Here is a 22,204-nt window from a genome sequence, read left to right on the forward strand (position 1 = left end):
AGGTCTCGATTTCAATCTTTTTATTTATTTAGTTTTTCGAAAAGTAGAAGGAAAACTACTTTAAGAGTAAGAACATCCTGGAGACCAATCATCTACAAGGACTCCAGCCTTAAAGAAAGGGAGGGAGCTCAATTAATTCATGAATGCAACAACAACAACACAAATACACTACCCCATGTTATGTATACGAAATTATATTTTTCTCTTGTTATAGTGAAGGTGGTCAGTCTCCCGAACACTTAGCTAGGCGTATTACTAAACCTCATAAATTTGTTGTGTTTCACTTAATCATCATCTTGACTACACTTTTTTTAATTTTATCTTTTCATCAATCGGTTTGAAGATTGGCAAAAGTTTAGGGAGATGGGAGGCTACCGCATCCCATTATTAGGGCATACCAAAGTCTCTTTGAGGACTTACAGAGAAGGTCTTAGCCCCCTTTTTGGTCTTTTCATCTGTTTTGTTTGGAGCGATTAGGGGAATTAATTTCCCAACATGTTTTACGAGTATCCTTGCTCATCTCCCACATGTATTTTACAAATTTTTTTCCAAAATAAAGAGTGACAGAGGTGACAATCCGTAATTCTGATATCTCTCCTCATCTGCCTGTCGTAGAAAAATATTAATCCAAATGGACTTGAATGGCGTTCCAATGCCTGAATAAATGATCAGTCCTTTGCATATATAACACGAGCAATTAATAAGATCTAACATTTTTTTCTTTTCTAGAGACTTCTCACAACAGTCGCGTTCTTTCACAAAGATTGGAGTGCGGGCCTCTAGGAACCAAAAAAATGTTTTCAGAAAACTAAGATCCGGATATATTCATCATCAAGTTTGATTGCTTTTTCACACGCAGGTCTTTGATAAGTCATAAATGTGCTAGATTGATATCCAACAGTATTCAATACTCAATCCGAAAAAGAACTAAATTTAAAAGAAACAAATTGCACTAACAAGTTGCATAGATCACCAAATTTGTAACAAGATAGCAACCTTGACCAAGATTTAAAACCAAAGAAAACAAGCACTCGGAACTACTATTGAAACAAGATTTCGACTCTCACCTTTTCGAATTTGATCGGTAGAAAGGTCCATTGGGATCGAGTTGTTTACACAGCTCAAGATAGGTGAGGAAAAGAACTCGATCCTTGGCGCCGGTTCGGTGATTTTTGGTGTGCTTACAGAAATACTTCAACTGCTCAAGCGTGCAGCAACCAAGCATCTGCCCTAGCAGCAAAAACAGCCAGTTGATGGCCTTCTTTTTCTCCGCTATGATCGGTTTCCCGCTGCTCTCTTCTTGACAATGCCTGCACCTAGGAAGAACCGGCGTCGTCCATGAACGCGGTGCCCTATCACGCAGCGTGTTCTTATTCTCAGCAACAAAACTCCCAACATCAGTAAACTTCTCCTCCAGATCGTACTCCACCACGAATGACTTTTCACATCGCTTGCACTGCACGTCACCAGTGATAGTACGGATACCCCTTGACAACAAGTACTCAAGAGTGTGCACCGTGGCCCGCCTGGTGGTGGCCCACGGAAAAGGGGCCGGGACAGTCTTACTCTTTCCCTCCCGAGGAACCTGAGTAGGGTTTCGTCGGGTACGAATTGGGCGAGATGTAGAAGGCCCCCGGCCCGGCTCTTGGGAATAAACCAAGGGCATGGAGGAGGGGATGAGGGAAGGTGGTTGTTGTGTAGTCATGTAAAGAGGGTGTGAGGGTGAGAGTTGTAGAGGTTGGGGTGGAGGGTTTTGGGCCGTGAGGGTTTGCATGAACAATGACGGCATCAGCGAAGGCGGTGGTGGGGGTGGATCTACCGGGTCCGGACTTCGTCGAGGCCTTGATGGACGGTAAGGACTGAGAGAGAGAGCGAGCATGTCGTCTTCGTCTTCTTCGGAGAGCATTGGTTGGTTAAGATCTTGGTTGTTGTTCTTTCTCTTGTTGTTGATTCCTTGGTCGTTGTTATTCATCTGAATTAGGTTTGATGGGGAAGAGAAAAAGAGTAGTTGAAAGCAAGAAGGTAAAGTAAAAACAACTAAAACTGTGAAATGGGGGTTTGAACGAAGACAGGCTGAAATTTAGAGTTTTGGAGATAAGACGAAACAGATTCTTATATATAGGAGGAAGGAATTGGGATTGGGTTAGAAGTCTAATTTAAATTTTGAAAGAAAAAGACTATTCAAATTCTTATTAGTATTTTGTTTGGCTTAGAAACGATATTTTACTTTAATCTAATCTAAACTATCGGTATTCGAACTTAAATCTACTTTAACCAACTTGGGTTATCTCATGTCTGCTTTAAATTTAAATAGTATTTTGGACTAAGTGTGTGTCCTTGGAAGAGTTATTTTAGACGAAAATCACTTGGTTTTGTTCACTGAACTTATCTCTTATCTCTAACATATTCCATAATAGCCTTCATTTATTAGGCAATCCTCTATAAAACATCAGATGTCGTGGAGTTCCAAAAATAATAGCTTTTATTTTGATGACCTAAGATGTGGTGGAGTTCCAAAGTTTGTCTAAAATAAGGTAGTGGCATTTGTATGTAGACAAGCTTGATCTTAGTGACGACCCAAAATTAAGTCCTAATTCTTTTTCAAATCCTGTGAATCGTGGACCTAATTGGTCATGAGCATTAAGTTTGACTAATTTTTCTTCAATTTTCTCGTGAGATATGATGTTAGCCAAAATGTTCCCACCACAAATTGAACGTCAGCCAATATGACATATAAGGAGACAATTTATTAAGAAAAAATAATATGGTACTTGACACATTGTAAAAGTATCTTGTATATTCTGGCCACAAAAAAATATCTTATACATAGCGGCGGAGCTAGTAGTTTGTCTTTCGGGGCCAATAGCCTTATATTTCAACTGATATTGCAGCAGGTGTTTAAGAGTTATTGACTTTTTCAAAGAGTTTGGGGGGCCACAACCACTGCAGACTTGTATGTGGCTCCGCCCTGCTTATACATATCTTATCATTCATTAAAAAAAATATTTTTTCACATATTTTAACTTATCTTCGAATACCCTATATTTTTCTTTGAATACTCCTTAATCGGGATAGTCTTCTCAAAACAACCATCATCCCAAAACTGCAAGAAACTGTCAAAATCACCCCAAATAAATTTTTAAAAAACTAATTAAAATTGTTAAGAGTTTTCAATTTTAACAAAGTATGCAACAAAACATTTTGGCTGTAAAATCATTACATGCCCCGAATGTTGTGTTACAATAATGTTATATACTCAAACAACAAAATCTGGCTACGTATGAACACATAAAAATACCACATTTATTAGACATTTGACCCTTGAAGTGGTACATTCTCTTCTTCTTTTTTTCCCGCGTTGCTCAATATAACACTAGAACAGTGAGAATTTGATGCCTCGTGGAACCCTTTCTTAGGGCACACATATGTATGCATGTAACCTAATTCATCAGTTTAAGACATACGTACGTGTTAAAATTTCATCAAGGCCAATTAGGACATTCGGGTGCTGCATTATACCATGAGTCTCTTTCTTTGTTGGTATATCTAACAAAGCCCTAGAGATTATCCCGCCATCATTCTTTTTTTTTTTGCCCAAGTTACTGTCCTTGGAAGAGTTATTTGAGGAGGAAATCACTTAATTTTGTTGGTTAAACTTATCTCTTATCTCTAATATATTATATAATAGCCTTCATTTATTGGAAGAGGTCAAAATTTTATGGCAAAATTAGGCAATTTTCTAAAGAGCATTTGCAATGATTGTTCAACAGTTCATTTCATTTCAATTCAATAGTTAAATTTAATGAACTTTTTTGGCAACTATTGAACTAAATTGCTGTTTGACTTGCAGTGGTACAATTCAATAGATTACAAATTTAAAATTATATTTTTTAAATATCTTGTTAAATGATTGAGTAAAATAAAATAAATAAAGTTAATTACAATAAGACTTATACAATTAAAATGGTTTCAAATAGATCTTCAAAAAGAGGCCAATTTTGAAAATATATAATTAATTAATATAAAAAAAACTTTCTTTAGTTTGTGACAATATTATATTAACATTTTTTTTTTCTGAAGAATTGAAAGTTGAGATTAAATGAAAACACATCAAAGCACCTCTTTTTTGAGTTATTGTACAAAGTAATATTGTCCATGTATCAATAAGAGAGAGGTTGTATAGTTATTATGGTGGGCCAGCTTCTTAAAATGAACTATTGATCCCTGAAATGAAATATTGATCTCTGAACTTTATCACTGTAAATAAAAAATTCAATTGAAAAATGCTAGGCTTGCCGCATTTTTCATATCACATTGTGTACCACCTCTCTAATAGAGGTGGCCTCATTTGTATTGGTGGGCTCCACCTCTATTAGAGAGGTGGTACACAATGCAGTATATAAATGTGGTAATCTAACATTACCCCATTCAGTTTATTGAAATAAAATTGAATTAACCCTCATCATTGTAGATACTCTAATAAAACATCAGAAATTAATCAAATCAGGAAGCGGAGTTCCTAAAATAATAGCATTTATTTTGATGACCTAAAGATGTGGTGGAGTTCCAAAGTTTGTCTAAAATAAGGCAGTGGCATTTGTATGTAGACAAGCTTGGTCCTAGTGACGGCCCAAATTTTAGTCCTAATTCTTTTCCAAATCCTATTAATCGTGGACCTAATTGGTCATCATCATTAATGACACAGTGTTCGAAAGATGCATCCTGGTTTTCAATCTTGCTTAGACTTGTATTATGTGTATTTTGAACATGAAAACGTATTGATTAAGTTTGACTAATTTTTCTTCAATTTTCTCGTGAAATATGATGTTAAGACTAATAAACCATGCATAAAAAGTTCCCACGACAAGTTGAACGTCAGCCAATATGGCATTTTGACGAAATAATCTGGTATGTTGATACGTTGTAAAAGTATATTGTAAATATCTTATCGTTTATTAAAACAAAACGAAACTTCCGTTGTAAAAGTATATTGTAAATATCTTATCATCTATTAAAACAAAACAAAACAAAACAAAATTAAGCTACAATAAGAAGATCGAGATGGATGCATTAATTTAACCTTTCAAATCTCATTCCTCCAAACTCAGAAAAAGAAGAACCATTCATGGAAAAGTAATACAAAAAATCCATCTTCGGTTTATAACAATTGTTTCCGTAAAATATCAATTATGGGTCTTGGTCTCATAAACCAACTTACTTTTCTTTAATGTAAAATAACCAAAGTACACTACTTAACATAAGATGGTTGAGATAGTTTTGGTTGGAACTTGTCATTTTGCTCATGCGAAAATAGATTTGGTTGGAACGAATATTCTAGATAGTTTGGTTTTTGTATCACATATGATTTAGACCATCTTTATTGCATTTCAACCCTCGTAGAAGGTCAGTTTGGATTCATATATAGGCATCAGATCTCCCCGAAGCTGTGAAGCCTTCGATGGTGTTGATGGGGCTGTGAAGCTGTTCGAAGAGAGAGAGAGAGGGGATTGAGGGATCAGACACAAAAAAGAAACAATTTTTCAGCTTGTTTACATTTTTTTTACATTTATTCCTTCGATTCACCAACCTACTTTGGAGAGGGGGAGAGAGAGAATAACAAGTTAGTTTGTCCAGAGAGAGAGAATAAAAAGCAAAACAAAATGGTGATAGAGAAAAAGAGAAGTGCTGATTGTAAGAGAGAGAAAATTAACCAATTTTTTAAATGTTTTATTTTAATTTTTTATTAGTTTTAATTATTAGAATATTTAATTATATCTTTATCTACGCGGAGGTGGATTCCACTTACTGTGTCACTCTTTATTGGTGGATAACAATCAATGTGTATGAAATTATAAAAATGTCCCTGCCACGTTATCATAGTTAACAGACTTTTGGACGGAGTTGACATAAAAAGCAAAGTGAGTCACCAAACCACGGTCAAGCGAAGTAAATGGGCCACTTTAAGTTTGAGGGTCTTTCGAGAAATGAGATATTGATCCAGAATCCTTTTGTTTAGATGACTCTACTAAAAATTTGGAGGAAATGAGATAAAAAGGGTTGGACGACATTATGCAGGTGTTCACGGCCAAACATCATCCGCACTGTCCTCTATGCCTAGTCACTTTTCTCTTGGAGGGAGCTCAAGCACAATGATTAGTGCAAAAGCGAAGGGAAATGTATTGAAACAGTAAACTTTAATTTTTGTTTCTGCATGCAAATTTTAATTATGAACTTAATTATTTTATGAATAAGTGATTTTTTATTTATTCAATAAGTTATGTATTTTATTTGTTAAATGTATTGAAAGAATTGTGACTTTCCTTCTTCCTTAGCAATTCTTGAACAATCTTGTTCTCCTGGACCTTAGAGGAAGTTTTGATCACTCACCCCTGGATCTAATCTAAGGGTTGAGAAAAAACTGATTTAAATATCAATATGTCAAGATTTTATTATTTTTACTGTACTAAATATTAATTTAAATTAAACAAAAACAAAAAATGTAAAAAAGAAAAAATCACTCCAACCAAAAGACGCTCTCTCTCTCAAAAAATCAAGAACATGTTCTTCATCCATTGTTGTTCACAACTGCCTTCAACTCCGGCATTGCGACGAAAATCAAGAATACGTGTCGTTTAAGATTCACTTTAATTCTTATTGGTTATCTATTTCATCTCTTGATTTAGATTCAAATATTCAATTATTTCATAAACAAAAGAAAATTTATTGACCCAAATTCGGAGCCATCAAGCCATCCCTTTACACTTTAACGTGATTGGATTTCAAGGACCCACAACCAAGTCATTTTTCAATTGTTCTATGCCTTTGTGATCAATTTGCTATTTATAAATGTTAGATTTGAATGATTCTTGAACCAAGTTTGGGAAAACTTCAATTTTTTATAAACAAATTTAGGGTTTTTTTGGGGGTTTTTTTTTTCCCCCCAATTCATGAACCCAGACTTGGGTTTTTGCAACTATATTGTAGTTTCATCTATGATATTAACTCGTTTTTTTAAATTTAAAAAAAAGTTTTAATAACTGAAATAATATTTTACTGCAGTAAAAGTAAAATAAAAGATGACATATTAATATTTAAACTTTTTTTTTCAATTATTAAATTAGATCCAAGGATAGGTAATCACAACTTGAAACCAGAAGCAGTACTTTTATTATATTGATACACCCACCCACCCAACCTCTAGTAAGTTCTCCCTAACGACACTTCTACCCAATTGCCATGGCAAAAGACAAGAGTAAGTAAATGCAATTACTGTTCACATGAATAGTATTTGTCATAGCAATTTTTTTGGTGCTTTTCCATTAATTGTCATGGCAACTCAAGAGTAATTACCATTCACATGAGATTTTATGTATGAGATTAATAAATAAAAATTTGCTAGGTATGTATTTAAAAAAAATTCTGAATAATTTTTAAGAATTAAAAATAAAATAAAATAAATTGCTGATGTCAGTGCCCCTCTGACAGCAGCTCGGGCTATCTTGCCTTGGGCCTTGCCAGCTCTTGCCCGGGTTGGATGTCACCGCTGGAGCTGATTTTGGGAGACCAGGGGAGGCTTTTGTCCGGGCTGGGCTCTTGGAATCCATTCATCCAAAAGAATCCTCTTCCGAACCCAATATCTTCCTCTCCCTAGTCCCTCATGTGCCCTCGATTGCTCGTCTGCTGTCGGCGGTCAGGTACTGTTTTGGAGCCGCGACGTCGTCAATCAGGTACTGTTCTCGCCTCTGGAACTGAGTCGTTAAATCTTTCGTTCCGCGATTGGGTACGCTCGATCCAGATCGAAATTCGTATGGGGGTGAGCGAATTAGGCAACTATGCTGCTAACTTATCTTTTCTTATTCTGGGTTTCGTAATGTTTACTTCTGTGTCACCCAAATACAGTAAGACCAGCGTGTTAAGAGCTTCCGGATTTAATTTCCAATTTGTCATGGTTTTTGTTTTGTTTAGGGTTTAAGTTCTTACTGTTGCACCTCTTAATTTAGGTTTTTTATTATTCACAAATGAGTTTGTTGTTGAGTTCTAGTTAAATTTCATCCAGGCTCTGCCCTGAAGCAGATTAGAGGGCCATGGTGAGGAAGAGGCCAAACATATTGGTGACGGGCACACCAGGAACGGGGAAGACAACAACATCGTCTGCCTTAGCAGAGGCAACACAGCTCCACCACATCAACGTCGGTGATTTGGTGAAGGCCAAGAATCTCCATGATGGGTGGGATGATGAGCTAGACTGTTACATCATCAATGAAGACCTGGTATGCGACGAGCTTGAGGATACCATGGAAGAAGGAGGGAACATTGTGGACTACCATGGTTGCGATTTCTTCCCTGAGAGATGGTTTGATCTTGTGGTTGTGCTCCAAACTGACAACACCGTCTTGTATGACCGCTTGACTCGAAGGTAATTTTCTTCATCACTGCTTCTTTTCTAGCGTTGCTTCCTTGGGAATTGAAAAGGAAAACCTATGTTTATGGCATTGTGGGTTTTCTTTTTTAATATTGTGGCAGAGGATATTCGGAGTCAAAGCTCTCCAACAATATTGAATGTGAAATATTTCAAACTTTGCTTGAGGAGGCAAAAGAGAGCTACCCAGAAGATATCGTGCTTCCCTTAAAGAGTGATAGCATCCAAGACATTTCGACTAATCTTTCTACTTTGGCAGAATGGGTCCGGAGGTGGCAACCTTCAACTTAGTTTCGACTAATCTTTCTACTTTGGCAGAATGGATCAAGCTTTTGAGATGAATTTTTCGTGTACTATTATTACGACATATTTGTTTTCTGTCTCGTATCAGTTTTACCATTATGTTATGTCTCTCGCTTGAATTGCTATTGTTCATTGAAGGGGTTTGATGAAATGAATTTTGTAATGAGGGGCATTCATAGTGACTAGAAAGTTTGTAAGGAGGATGCAGCCTGCAAATTGGCTTGAGTTTTGGTCCTGTTGGACTCTAGAAGAAGACCATCATTTCGTCCCAAGACACCTTCTTCACTGGCAGCATGCTTTTGCTGCTACCCTTGAGATCAGCAACATTGAAGGAGAAAAAAAAATTTAAGACCCGTTTGATAATTATTTTTATTTTCATTTTTTTACGCTAAAGTATAGAGGAAAGAAGAATAATGGAAATGTGAAGATGGAATTGATGGATCATACATAAAATTTGTCAATATTTCATTGAAATTAGTACAAAAGCAAGGAGAATTTACTGTTTTGTTATCTCGGTCAATAACGCTATGATAATGTAATAATATTTTCACATGGCTTGGTATTATTGGCAGCATAGCAAAACAGTCTATTCCCCCCGCAACCAACCGTTTCTCCAAGCGAAGAGGGAAAAATCGAAACTGCTGATTCACAGTCGCATCAAGCAAAGAAATATGCTGAGAAGAAGAGTCACATCCCTTCTCTCCACCACCATTCGCAGCTCCTCAATTCGCACTAAACCTACTCTCTCAGCCTCACCAATCTCATTCCAATCCCTCCATTTCCTCCAATGCCCAAACCCTAACCCTAGCATTAGCAATGCCAAAGGATTTGGCTTTCAGCCTGAGGGAATGAGAGCGTACAGTCTGCTGAGCTTGAACGATCTGAGAGGCAAGGTGCCCAGGAAGCAGAAGACGAGGAAAGGCCGTGGGATTGGGTCTGGTAAAGGTAAGACTGCTGGTCGAGGCCACAAGGGTCAGAAGGCTAGAGGCTCCGGGAAGTTGGGGTTTGAAGGTGGGCAGACGCCACTGCGACGTCGTTTGCCCAAGCGTGGGTTTAAGAACCCCTTTAGCCTCACTTTTCAGGTACCCTTTCTTTTCTTTTTCTTTTTCTTTTTCATTGTGTGTAATATGTATTGCTATTTGTTTATGGTGTTTTGCTGCTAGATGTATGGCACTGAAGATAAGCTTTATGCATGAGTTCGAGCACAATTGGTCCCTTTTTATTAGAATAATTGAATAGTTAGTTTGTTTCATGCCTCTTAGACTTGGTGTATGCGCAAAGAGGTTGATCAATTAACTTATTCCTGTTATATTTGTTTTATATGTCAATTCAGGTTGATATATTTAGCAGATATATGTTTGGGATCATCAATCATGTACTCTGTAAGATGGCCAAAGTGCTCTGGTTGTGTTGTGTCGACACACACATCGTAAATGGTAGAAGCCTTTAGTAAATAATGAAATACTGAATTTTGCAAGCCCTGAGCTATAATGACCACCAGGGTTTTATGTTAACTGTGTGAATATGCCTGTTTTGATAGATAATAAGGGAAGTAGCTTCCAAAGGTGCAATGGTAGTTGGTACTGAAGTAAAGTTTGCTGCTATGGCTAGCAGATTTATCATTTCCTTTTAATTGAATTTGAATCCATTGAAAGCCTTTTCTGTTTCTGGATGATTTAATTGTATCACATTTATTTCCATTCATTTTCTGATATTTTATACATGTCTTTGTGGCAGCCAGTAGGATTAGGAAAAATTGCCAAACTTATAAACGCAGGAAAGATTGATTCGTCTGAGTTGATTACAATGAAAACACTCAAGGTGCAGTAAATTCCTTCTCAGACTATTGAGCCAATTCCTGCATCAACTTTGTTTCAATCTGTCAATTATTGTTACAATAGGATACAGGGGCAATAGGGAAGCAGATTAAAGATGGAGTCCGATTGATGGGACGTGGTGCTGAACAGATCCAGTGGCCAATTCATTTTGAGGTATATGTTCATCTAGGCTTTCTACATGATGTACTTTTTTGTGTTTTTTTCACCGTAATTCTTTTGTGTGCTGGTTCATCAGGTAATCCCCAGGACTTTGATACTGACATTGACTTGAGTGTAACCTTGTGCACTTGATATCATTGTTGTCACTTACATGCAAATCATGCGAGCTTCCTCTTTTCCTTGCATGCAACTCAAAAATGGATTTACAAATGAGGTTTGCAGGTATCGCGTGTCACTGTGAGGGCAAAGGAAGCCGTTGAAGCTGCAGGTGGGTCTGTCAGAAGAGTGTATTACAACAAGTTGGGCTTTCGAGCATTGCTGAAACCTGAGTGGTTTGAAAAGAAAGGCAGGTTATTGCCAAAGGCAGCGAGACCTCCCCCAAAACAGAAGGACAAAGTCGATAGCATCGGCCGCTTGCCTGCCCCAACCAAACCTATTCCTTTTTTTACTGAAGAGGAGGTGGCCTCCAGTTCATCCACTTAACAAAAAGGGAGCAAAATCAGTTCTTTTTTAGAATATTTGTACTTTTACATTAAGTTCCTTCACATGCTTTGCATGAACTGTTCTCTTTCATAAGAAACAGTAATTTTGTTACAGGGAAAAATGATCTGGAGGGATAAATGGAATGAGTAAAGCTTTTCATGTTGCCTCAGGATCAGCCCATTTCAGACTTCTGCACCTTCTAGTTCTCAAGAAAATGAACTTGATCATCAGATGCTTTGACATGGTTTAACAATTTTACTTGAAGCATCTCACTTTTACCTTAGACGAAGGAATAACAAAAGCTTTGTTATGCCAAAACCCAACAGGTTTCTGTAAATCAGAAACTCTGCATCGGAGACGAAGGAATGGCTTTATTGTCTTAGTGTTTCTAGTTTGCGCCTTTTTACCGGTTTCAGTTCCGTTGTACTATAAATCCCCCCTTAGAAGCTTTTCTTAACGTACTTCATGCTCGATTGCCTGGCTCAAAACTTGGGTTCAACAAATCTTTTACCGTTGCGGAAGGTTGAGGAGGATAAATCTTGCGTACAATTCATTTTTCACATTGAATCTCTTGCATGACTAGCATGGAACCAGCTTTACTAGAATTTCTCTATCATCAAGTCTCTTCCTCTTTTAAATTAAAGCAATTCTCTATCAAAACCTTGTGCCTTTGTTGAATTTGAATTTTTGTTGTGATGCTTTCACCTTGGAAACTCAATGAGATCTTGCAATGGGCAGATCAATCATAGTTCTCCTCAAGGTAGGGTTTACTTCTTCCGTCTATCTAACTTGCCGGAGGAACACAAACATTCCGAAGGCATATACACATCTCGCATATCCTAAGTTATCCAATTTTGAAGAACAACACAATAAAACTATTAGCAGTTTTACATACAATTAAAATCAAATAAGTTATAATGTTGAGTTGATTCATTCAATCCCATGACCAGATATTCTAATTCATTATCTTTTAAGCCATGCACCAAAAAGAATTGAACCCGCAACTCCACCTCACTGTAACCAGCTTACTACAATATGAAAAAGGACGCATTTCTAGTTTCTTTAAATTAATAGTTACTTTCTTTTTAGTTTCCGATTCTAATTAGGATTTGATTTACTTTCCTGATTTTGGTTTAATTTTACTTTAAATCACGGCTCTCTTGCATGCTACTCCAAACTCTGAAATGGCCTAAGCATGTCAGTTAAGACTCTTTTAAAAAAAATACAATTAATTGTCTAAATTATTATAAATTAATCTAATATAAGGGGAAGGGGACTCAAACTTAGGTGTAAGGAGGTAAGCACATTGCCCTGGCCAACTGACCTAATCCACGTATGGCTAACTGGCATAACCCACAGCTTGAGTTAAAACTTACAATATAAGTAATTAAATGTACATTTCGTTTTGTTTCTAAAGGTGCGCTTAGGCTTTTCATTGACTCATTCTTGTTGAGGAAATGACGAGAGTTTTTAATTTGTATTTTAGGCGGATGAGTTATATTTTGATGAAAAATATCATTTTAAAGCTTATCGCATGACGAGACGTAACATATTATAAATAAAGTTTATGATAATATGCCATAACAGGAATCAACAGTCCTGATCTCTTGGACTACAAGGTCCAAGAGATTTGTGGTCATTTACCGTTGGATGTAAATTCAACGGTTCACTCACTCTTGCACTCATTTTAAGAAAGTTTTTTGAACCGTTGGATGTTACATCCAACGGTAGGTGATCGCAATCTCTTGGACTCCTGTGGTCCAAGAGATCGGGACTGCAGGAACCAAATGATTAAAGATTGACTTGAACAAAGAACCTTCATAAAATTTAGGGCAAAGTACAAGAAAAACCCTATATAGTTTATGGGATCTTCGAATTTTATTTCATAGGAGTTCTCCCAATTGAAATTCGTTTTAGATTCTCCAAATTGCCAAAGGAAAAAAGAAAAGAAAAAACGTATAAAAAAGTTGCTAAAAAGAAGGAAGAAGGCCTTTAGACATAACAGCCCGCCCAGCCATCGTCTTCTTTTCTGAATTTCTTCTGCGTTCTAAGTTCTACTCTTCTTCTTCTTCAATTCTAATTTCTAAAATAACCTTAACCCTATTTTTTGGTCCACAATTGCTTTCATTACCCACAAACGGGCAAGGGAAAAAGGGGAGACCCATCTCACAGCCGAAACCAGTATCAGCTTCAGTTCTAAATAATTGAATCGGCTCCTTTTTATTTAGGTAAATTTCAATTTCATGAGTTTAATTTCAGCCCCTGTGTTTGATTCTTTTGATCTTTGAATCAATTATTGTCATAGCTTATAAGCACATCGATGCCAAATTGATCTGGGTTTTAATATCTGAAAAAATCCCCCTTTTTCTTTATTTTGCTTCTCTTTTTAATTTTTGTTGTTGAAATTTTGTGAATTCTGATTGGTATTTCTATGTTACCGTTGTGGAATGTTTTTTCCTAGAATTTAATTTCTATATCGAGTTATTTTAATGTATGTAATGTATACCCAGGTTTAAAGTAACAGAGAATTGTGATTTAGTATGAAATTCTGGTTCAAATTGAAAATAAAAATAGATTAAAGCTATTATCTTTTGTTCATTGTGTTGTTGGTTCACCATACTGATTGAATATAAAGATATTGGTACCCTGGATTTTTATTTCAGTTATATGCATTTATGCAACTTTTTACCTTCCCTCAATTGTTCACAGTTTCCTAACGTTTCATCACTAATTTTCACTAGCCAATACGAGCCGCAAAATGGACAACATAGTAGATTCTCTAAACAATGCATACCAAGAGTTCGTTGTTGCAGCAGCTAATGTGCTCGAAGCCAAGGAAACTTCTGGCGCCCAGAAAACAGCAGCCACAGATGCTGCTCTTGAGAATTTTAAGCAGAAGTGGGAGCTTTTCAGAGTCACTTGTGATCAAGCGGAGGAGTTTGTGGAGTCTGTGAAGCAAAGGATTGGCTCAGAGTGCCTGGTGGACGAGGCAACTGGCTTGGTGGCTGGGAAGTCTGGGCAAACCGCAACTGGTCTTCCACCCATTAGTGCAGTTCGGTTGGAACAGATGAGTAAAGCTGTTCGATGTCTTGTCATAGAACTTCAAAATGGTTCTGGAACTGCTGCTGGTTCAGCACATTCTCATCTGTCAACTCCTTTTGATGGCAGATTCTCTGAAGATTCAGCTCAATAGGTATGAAGGTTCTTCTAAGCTCGTATTGAAAATTTTGTAAATGCATTTTTTCGCTAAGAAAACATCTGATACCCCTTCCAAATGATTTTGAATGCAAGCTTAAGGGAGTTGTGATTTCCTTATTGTTGTGAGCTTGGGTTGTGTCCCCTTTGGCATTTACTTGAGCTCACTTCAAGTAGATGCCACACTTTTTAATGTATGGCTGGCTGCTACGACAATCTATTTCTATATACACAATCTGATAATTAATGTTTCTACATATAATCTGTTGTGTGTGTGTTTTAAATTTCTTTCATCAAAGGTATGTGTCGTGTGTGCGTTTTAGGACAGGAATTTGAACATTTTCACATATTTGTTGGTTTTAAATTTTTATGATCATGAACTTAATTATTTAAAAAATAATAATCATGAACTTAATCAGTTCAAACCTCATGTATACTTATATTGTTCTTTCAATCACTTTTCTTTGTCATATATACATATGAAAATGATTGAGGAATTCAAATACTTCCAAAACTCGGTTAAAAGTAAATTCCAAGGCCTATATTTATGCCATACATTTTGCTTAAAAAATGTTCGTTCTTATTAAGAGGTTTTTCCTGGAAGATGTGATCTTTACCTGCTATTATTTAGCCCCATATGTGTGTTACCACGTTTAGTTGAGTTCTACTCCAGAGAAGAAGGTGTTGTATTGTGGTTTTTTGGTTTTGGGCAATTTAGAGTACAGGAGAACTGATATATTTAAGCTGTGGCAGAGGATCGTCAGGTCTTTGGGCGCGGGCTATCAACAACAATGAAAAGATTGTTAGATATTAAATCTAACAGAGGAAAGCAAGGTGGTAGACCCCTGTGTTTGGGTGATATGGAATGCATAGAATGCAGTCATACAAGGTTCCACGTTCCATTCAGTCGATATGGTTTTTCTCGGAGAGCTGCCTCAGTTGGGCAAAGAGTTGTAGTTTTAGTGGAAGGGACACGCTTGTGTTTGTAATTTACCCTCGCATTTCACTTAATCTTCCCTAATGTATTGTTAGAACTAGAGTTGAGTTTTTCTATCTGACTTTGAACAGCTGAACAAAGAGCTAAGAGCTTTGTCGATGAGACAAACTAATGGTCGATTACGGTTGTTTTTCTTTTTGTGATTTACTCCTGTGTGTAATTTATTCTTGCCTGATGTATTATATAAGAAATGCTGGAAAGTAAGCTCATTGTTGCCCAAATTTCCTCCTTCACATTAACCAAATTTGATGTCTCCAGTGAATCAACTTCCACATGCAATGGCAAAAAACAAGCATCAACTGCAAAATCCAGCCCCAATATGAGAGCTAAAAGTTGTGTATCTAGCATTGCTTATGTTGTGCGTTGCAAAGGCTCCTATTAACATCCAACTAATAAAGCAGAAATGTTCCAATTCAAGATCAGATAAAGCACTTCTAGCTTGTTCAAATAAATGAACAAAACTTTTAGATCTTCCAGCTACCAACCAACCTCACCATAAACTTTTATATCAGATAAAGCACTTCTGATTTCCGTATCACATTAATGCATTCCATGTGCTTCATTTTATTACAATTCCAATTCCATTTTTCTGCCACACAATGTAATTTTCCCTAGCTGGTACTCAAAACGACGTCGTATGGGTTGCTCTCCTCGTTTTCTATTTTGGTTGGAAACTCTCCACGTTTATGCACTCTCTCTTTTGTCCCGACATTCCATCTGCAAATAGTGTGCGTTCTTCTTTGTCCCTCATATGGAGTGAGAATTCCCTCTCATTCTGTCTCTTCTGAAGCAGATATTTTAAAATTTTCTCTTTCGAAATGCTCTGAAGCACAATTAACCTGAACCGAAAAAAAAGCAGGAATTTACGTGAACTCAATTGCAGCGACCAGAAACACAAGTACAAGTGTGAAAGAAGACAAATCGCAAATATACATCACAACCCAGAAACCACAAATCGTTGCTCGAATCCAGTACACAATTTATGTTGAAGGGTTAGTTTAAGGCTCACTTCAGCTTTTATATATTGGATGAAGCTTGGGTAAAACAGGGAAAGAGTTAGTTCATACACAGAGAGACTGGTGGTTTGGCTTTGCTGCTCTGTTTCTCTCACTCCAATATTCGCCAATTTATTTCTGGTAAGTGAGATTAGTTTCTGATGATTTCTTGATTCTCTGATTGAATTTATTGCTACCCTTTTAATAATTGGGTTATTGAAATGTTGGGTTTCAATCGAATTTTTCTTTTCTTTTTTCAGAATGATGGATTTGAGGATTGATATGCAGCGGGCTTCCTTTGCTCAAGTAAGTGCTTAAGTTTCTTCTTCTGTGATATTTGCGTAGTGGGTATCTTTTGCTTTGGACTGAACTTCTGTTGCACCGATACGCCAAAAATTGGGGGTATGCCCGTATCAGATACCGCCCCGATACAATACGGCACCGATACGGGGATGTTGACTTTACGATACGGCTCCGATACTCCATCGATACGGTCATGATACGGTCTCTATACGTCAAGGGATAATTTTGACGGCAACCAAAAAAGAAGAAGAAGGAAGAATGAAGAAGAAAAGAACTTACTTGCGCTTGCAGCTGCTGCGATTTTTCAGTTGCTGTGCGAAGAAGGGGCGGCTAATTAGTGAAGAAGATGATGTTAGGTGCCCTAATTACAATACACACCGTTTTAGTTGCATGTTAGGTGGCCTATGTTAAAAAAAATTGTTTTATACAATTTTAAATCCGATGCATTCATTTGGGCCCAGCCCAATAACTGAAACAAGTCATATATGGCCGAGAAAAACATAAGGATCCAGAAGAAAAGGCCCAAAATGCTAATTTTACATATATATGTTTATATATTTATATTATTTTAATCGTCGTATCGGTGCCGTACCTGTATCTTTATCGTACTTTTTGGAGATTTGCTATATCGGCATATCGTATCGGAGTACCTGTATCCGTATCGGTGCAACATAGGGACTGACACATATCTTGTGCTCTTTAATTTCCAGCGCAAATTACCCGTTAGAAGTTTACTCCTTTTACATTGTAATTAGATTGCTGGATGGTTGTCCATTTGGTGTTTCCTGGTTGGAGGTTGAGGCTTTGCTCTAGATGATTTTAGCCCACAAAAGACAAATTAGTCTATATGTTTCAATTTATTTTGGAAGCATAATCAATCTAACTAAAATGGTCATGTAGGCAAACAATAGGATAGTCACTGTAAAAAGTTTGTTGTGATCATAAAAAATGGTATTGACAAGCTTTTCAATGTGCTTATTGACCTACTAATTAGTTCGACTTTGTGTTTTGTTTTAAATTCAGATATTTGTTGTAGTCCATATAAGAAAGGGCCTATTTCTTATCGTCTTCTACATAGTTGAAGCACCTTCATATGGCATAATGAAGTAAAAGAATATGATTGAATTTGATCTGTACATTATAGTGAGGTTGTTCTTTAAAATTGGCATGGGGAAATTAGGAAACCTTGAGTTTGTTTTCTACCTCACCAAATAATTTGACAAAAGAATAAAGTAGTGCAAAGAAGGCTTCTTTGAAGCTTTATTCTTTGGATGATGGCTTTGTGTAATTGATGTTGTTTCTCTGTTCATGTAATCGGAAATGAGTTTTAATGTAGGTAATAAACTTTTAAGATAAATTATGAGCCTGAAAAGATTGCAAGCTTTTTGAGAGGGTAATGGATTGTGAATTATTGGGCCATTTATTGCAATATCAGAAAAGCTATGTATTTGGATGATTATGGCTGATCGATATTCATTCATTTCGTATGCTATTTACTTCGATATTAAAGTCAATGTTGATCCTGTGTTGTGGCTGCTGCAGATTGGCAATCTCGGGCTTCTGCTCCTATGGCATATTGTACACCTTTTTGTCAGCATATGGTACTTTCTATTGGGTTTAGCTTATGTGCTTCAAAGCTATCTTATTTCTGGTGGAGTACTCAAGAGCTACAAAGCCCTTAATTTGGGCAAGCTACGGTACCTGGCAATTGTGATAGAAAGTGAAGAAGCTTACCAAACATCAAAAGTAATTGAGCTGCTGCAGTGGCTAGAAGCTATTGGTGTGAAGCGTGTGTGCCTCTATGATACAGAAGGTAATGGTGGTTTGCTATCCTGATTGATGTCAGACACTTTCTACTATTGGTATGCAACAATGTAACGTGTATTTAAATCTTGTACAATTATTTGACTTTTCTGATGACCAGGAGTGTTGAAGAAATCAAAAGAAGCCATCTTGAATAAACTGAAAAATGCAAGCGAATTTAAGGTGTTGTCTTCTGTCCCTACAGTAAAGTTACTTTCTGGTTCTACAATTCTCCACCATAAATTAACTAATTAGCATACTGGGAAGCAGTTCAGGCCGTCACGATCAATCTTCCATTCTAGGTGTATCTAGAATTCAGGATTGTGTTGAGACCAACAGAGTTTTCTTTTGATACCAATACCAAGCAATTGCCTTTAATTTTTGTTTTATATTTTTAATATGACTCCTATATAAAGCATACATTGTTAGTCCACCACTAGATTACTGACGTAGGGCGAGTGAGGGTTAAGTTTATGCGAAGTAGTACTTTTTTCTTTAAATATATAGATCTGATAAATGATTTGTGCCTTTCACAATGGACAGTTATGCATTATTTATGATGCTAAAGTGTATACCCAACTTAACATCCACGCTGTGCAGGCTTATGAAGATTTAGTCGATCAAAACCGCATGGCTCTGGAAATTTTGTCATTTTCTGATGGAAAAGAAGCTGTAACCAAAGCAGCTAACTTACTTTTTGTGAAGTATTTGAAGTTGGCCAAATCAGTTGGAGATCATGAAGAGAAAATCTTTACAGAACCTAACATGGATGAGGCACTAAAAGCTATTAGTATGTTTTACTGTCCGATGCTCAATTGTCTACAATAATGGTTACCTGCACAATTCAATTTGACCTTACAGGTGTTTATGGTAATATGCTTTCAGGTTGTAGAGGGCCAGACCCTGACCTCCTATTGGTTTACGGACCTGCAAGATGCCACCTTGGTTTCCCTGCATGGAGAATTCGATATACTGAGATTGTGTGAGTGTTCTTCGACAGATGTGTGATGCAGTTAGCTGCATATATTCCTATATATATGTACTTGATGTCTAGTGAAACTTAAACCACAAAGCCATGGTGCAGGGAAAGATGGAGTAACCAATCTAACCATAAAAATAGGCCAGAACAGGAAAAAAAAATTGTTAGTTTTGAGCCAGCTGATTTGTGTATAATACATACATATACATGTGTTTGTGTGTGTATACATTTATCTCCTTTGTCTCGTGCAGATTTGTTTTTCTGCAGTACATTTTCTGGGAACTTTTGTGCAACAGAAGCTTCTCCTTGATGTATTCTGTTTGTACCGATTTTGTTTCTGAACTGATTGTGTCCCATATTTTGCTTTACAGACATATGGGACAATTGAAGTCTATGAGATATGGTTCCCTAATTAAAGCCATCTACAGGTTCACCACTGTGCGGCAGAACTATGGTAAGTGATGTTCCTCTTCATTTGTCTAATTGTCATCTCATGTGATAGTTTGAGAATGAACTAATGATTTCATAAGATCCCTAACAAGTTTGCAATGGTGTGCTTAAAACTGTTTATTGGTTAAAATTTGAATTTATTGTATTATTTGTATAACTTGGTAACCTTTTTCAATTTAAAATAGTTGTATGGTTTTAATTTTCATCATCGAGCCGTACGTAGAAACTGAAGATTTGTAGAATTTGGTTTGAATATTATGTATTGTTCTTGTTCCAACAGGTAAATGATATAGCAATTGGAAGTTCATAGCTTGGATAAATGATGGCTTATACAAAGAGTTCTCAAAGTCCAAGCCTGCTTATCGTCTTCCGTGTACCCTAATTATGTAAACAATAATCTTGCTCTTGTACAAGACATCCATTATGTTATAAGTTATAACCAGTAATCTTCACCCAACTGCACGTCTCTTATTGATTTTCAATTAAATGGCAAGGATAACCAAAAAAAGCAAAAGTGGGAATTTAAATGGCAACATTTCATTTTCATAGACGAATAAAAGTCAAAACATGTTAATCTAAACATGTTCATTTTCAACTTACGGTAGTTGGGTGTCGGTGCCAACCACAAATCTATAAGATGATACGCATAGCATTCACGTCAATTCTCATTAATTATTCATAGTCAATTCTCATTATTTTTGAAAATATTTAAATAAAGGGGTTTTTAAAAAAATAGTAAATTGAAGCTATAATCCTCTAATTAATTTAGTTCTTGAATTCTGTGAACCAAGAGGATATTTGGACTGATTGGTAATTTCAAATGCAGGGTACCTAGATTTTGAGAGTTTTTTTGTTTTTTGTTTTTGTTTGGGTGTGTGTGTGTGGACAAACTGGTACTTATAAAACCAGGGCGCAAACAAAGCACCAAAAACAAACAGGCAAATAAAACATCAAAAGTGAACATAGCTTCTGGATACATATTGGAAAGAAAGAGACGCAATTTCAAAAAGTCTTAAGTCGTCACAAATAGGGGTGGGCATCAATATGGCTGAACCGATGAAACCGGCCGAATTAAACCATAATTATCGGTTTGGTTTAGTTTTGATTAAGAAGAAGTCAAATGGTTTAAAAACTGAACCGGACGTATATGGTTTGGTTTGATTTGGTTTTGAGCTTTTGTAAACCGACCTAAACCAAACTGAACCGTTTATGTGTACATTTATTTGTTTATATTTTATTTTACTTGTGTAGTACTCTAATTAGTTAAAAACTATATAAGAATATTTGAATTGAGCTATATTAGTTAGTGAAATATAAAGTTTTATGACATTTTGAGCTTTAGGATGGTTTCCTAGAAAATGATTTACGTATGAAGCAAGTTGTGAATTTGTTGGTTATAATTGGGCTAACAATATTGAAAAAATGCAAAAAGAAAGAGAATTGGGCTTAGGCCCAAATTGGCAGAACCAAACCGAACCAAACCTTCTTAAATTGGTTTGGTTTCCTTTATAACTTTTATCCAAACCGAACAAAACCAAACCGTCATATTGTAATTGGTTCGGTCGTGGTTTTGAAGTAAAACCGATCCAATTCGGACCGTGCCCACCCCTAGTCACAAACCAACCAGCATCAGTCTAACCATTTTGTGGCGGTGGGCATGGTAGGCCATCCTTGTTTAGAATGTTTGTCAGAGAGGATGGGGGTCGGTCAACCCAGACAAAAGAGCGCATCCTTGAGGAAGATAGCTTGGGCAAGTGTATTTGAGAGATTATTTGTGTTACTTATTTATTTGTTAGTAATTAAATTATAGGTGTAGATATATTATAGGACATAGCTTGGTTTTTGTACTTGTTTCATTATTTAATATTTCCTCATCAATAAAAAGCTATCGCCTTTCTGTAAAAATAAATAAATAGTAATAAATAAAAATTAAGCGCGCTATAGTTTAGGGAATCCGTGAAAAGAGTATTGGTTCATTAAATTCAACGGCAAATGGTGTAATTTGTTATTAAAAATAGGGGCTAGTTAAATGGTGTGTTTATTAATTAGGAATTGAATTCCACTTATGAAGGATTTCTCTGTTTACTTCACGTCAAGTAATTAAAAAGTAAGTGGATCGACACAAAATTAGAAATTGAATTTCTGATTTTGGAGGAATTCAAATCTTGGGTGGGAGATGATATTCTAATTTACGGAGAACTAACCCATTATGAATTCATCTTTTTTTACCCATTATACTTTAACTCAACAACAAGGACATTTTAGTAATGAGTACCATTC

At 36.4% G+C, this 22,204-nt stretch overlaps 5 protein-coding genes across 5 annotated transcripts; 4 read left to right on the forward strand and 1 right to left on the reverse strand.

The window, feature by feature from the left end:
• Positions 1,064-1,972, reverse strand: LOC18767017 (pistil-specific extensin-like protein). The gene has a single exon (XM_007201548.2). The coding sequence runs from the start codon at positions 1,970-1,972 to the stop codon at positions 1,064-1,066; it is 909 nt and encodes a 302-aa protein (XP_007201610.2).
• Positions 7,503-8,894, forward strand: LOC18766515 (adenylate kinase isoenzyme 6 homolog). The gene is made up of 3 exons (XM_007200303.2): positions 7,503-7,727; positions 8,057-8,416; positions 8,524-8,894. The coding sequence occupies exons 2-3, from the start codon at positions 8,085-8,087 to the stop codon at positions 8,708-8,710; spliced, it is 519 nt and encodes a 172-aa protein (XP_007200365.1). The 5' UTR covers positions 7,503-7,727; positions 8,057-8,084; the 3' UTR covers positions 8,711-8,894.
• LOC18766596 (54S ribosomal protein L10, mitochondrial) lies at positions 9,101-11,822 on the forward strand. Its single transcript, XM_007201233.2, has 4 exons — positions 9,101-9,804; positions 10,460-10,543; positions 10,624-10,713; positions 10,942-11,822. Exons 1-4 carry the CDS (start codon positions 9,274-9,276, stop codon positions 11,200-11,202), a joined length of 966 nt encoding a protein of 321 aa, XP_007201295.1. The 5' UTR covers positions 9,101-9,273; the 3' UTR covers positions 11,203-11,822.
• Positions 12,975-15,610, forward strand: LOC18767297 (mediator of RNA polymerase II transcription subunit 32). The gene is made up of 3 exons (XM_007200505.2): positions 12,975-13,430; positions 13,944-14,395; positions 15,151-15,610. Exon 2 carries the CDS (start codon positions 13,961-13,963, stop codon positions 14,393-14,395), a length of 435 nt encoding a protein of 144 aa, XP_007200567.1. The 5' UTR covers positions 12,975-13,430; positions 13,944-13,960; the 3' UTR covers positions 15,151-15,610.
• LOC18768576 (dehydrodolichyl diphosphate synthase complex subunit NUS1) lies at positions 16,012-20,381 on the forward strand. Its single transcript, XM_007200270.2, has 8 exons — positions 16,012-16,530; positions 16,650-16,695; positions 18,235-18,505; positions 18,617-18,678; positions 19,096-19,285; positions 19,381-19,477; positions 19,846-19,928; positions 20,205-20,381. Exons 2-8 carry the CDS (start codon positions 16,651-16,653, stop codon positions 20,210-20,212), a joined length of 756 nt encoding a protein of 251 aa, XP_007200332.1. The 5' UTR covers positions 16,012-16,530; position 16,650; the 3' UTR covers positions 20,213-20,381.

The sequence above is a fragment of the Prunus persica genome, chromosome G8 (assembly GCF_000346465.2).
Source record: "Prunus persica cultivar Lovell chromosome G8, Prunus_persica_NCBIv2, whole genome shotgun sequence".
Lineage (NCBI taxonomy): Eukaryota > Viridiplantae > Streptophyta > Magnoliopsida > Rosales > Rosaceae > Prunus > Prunus persica.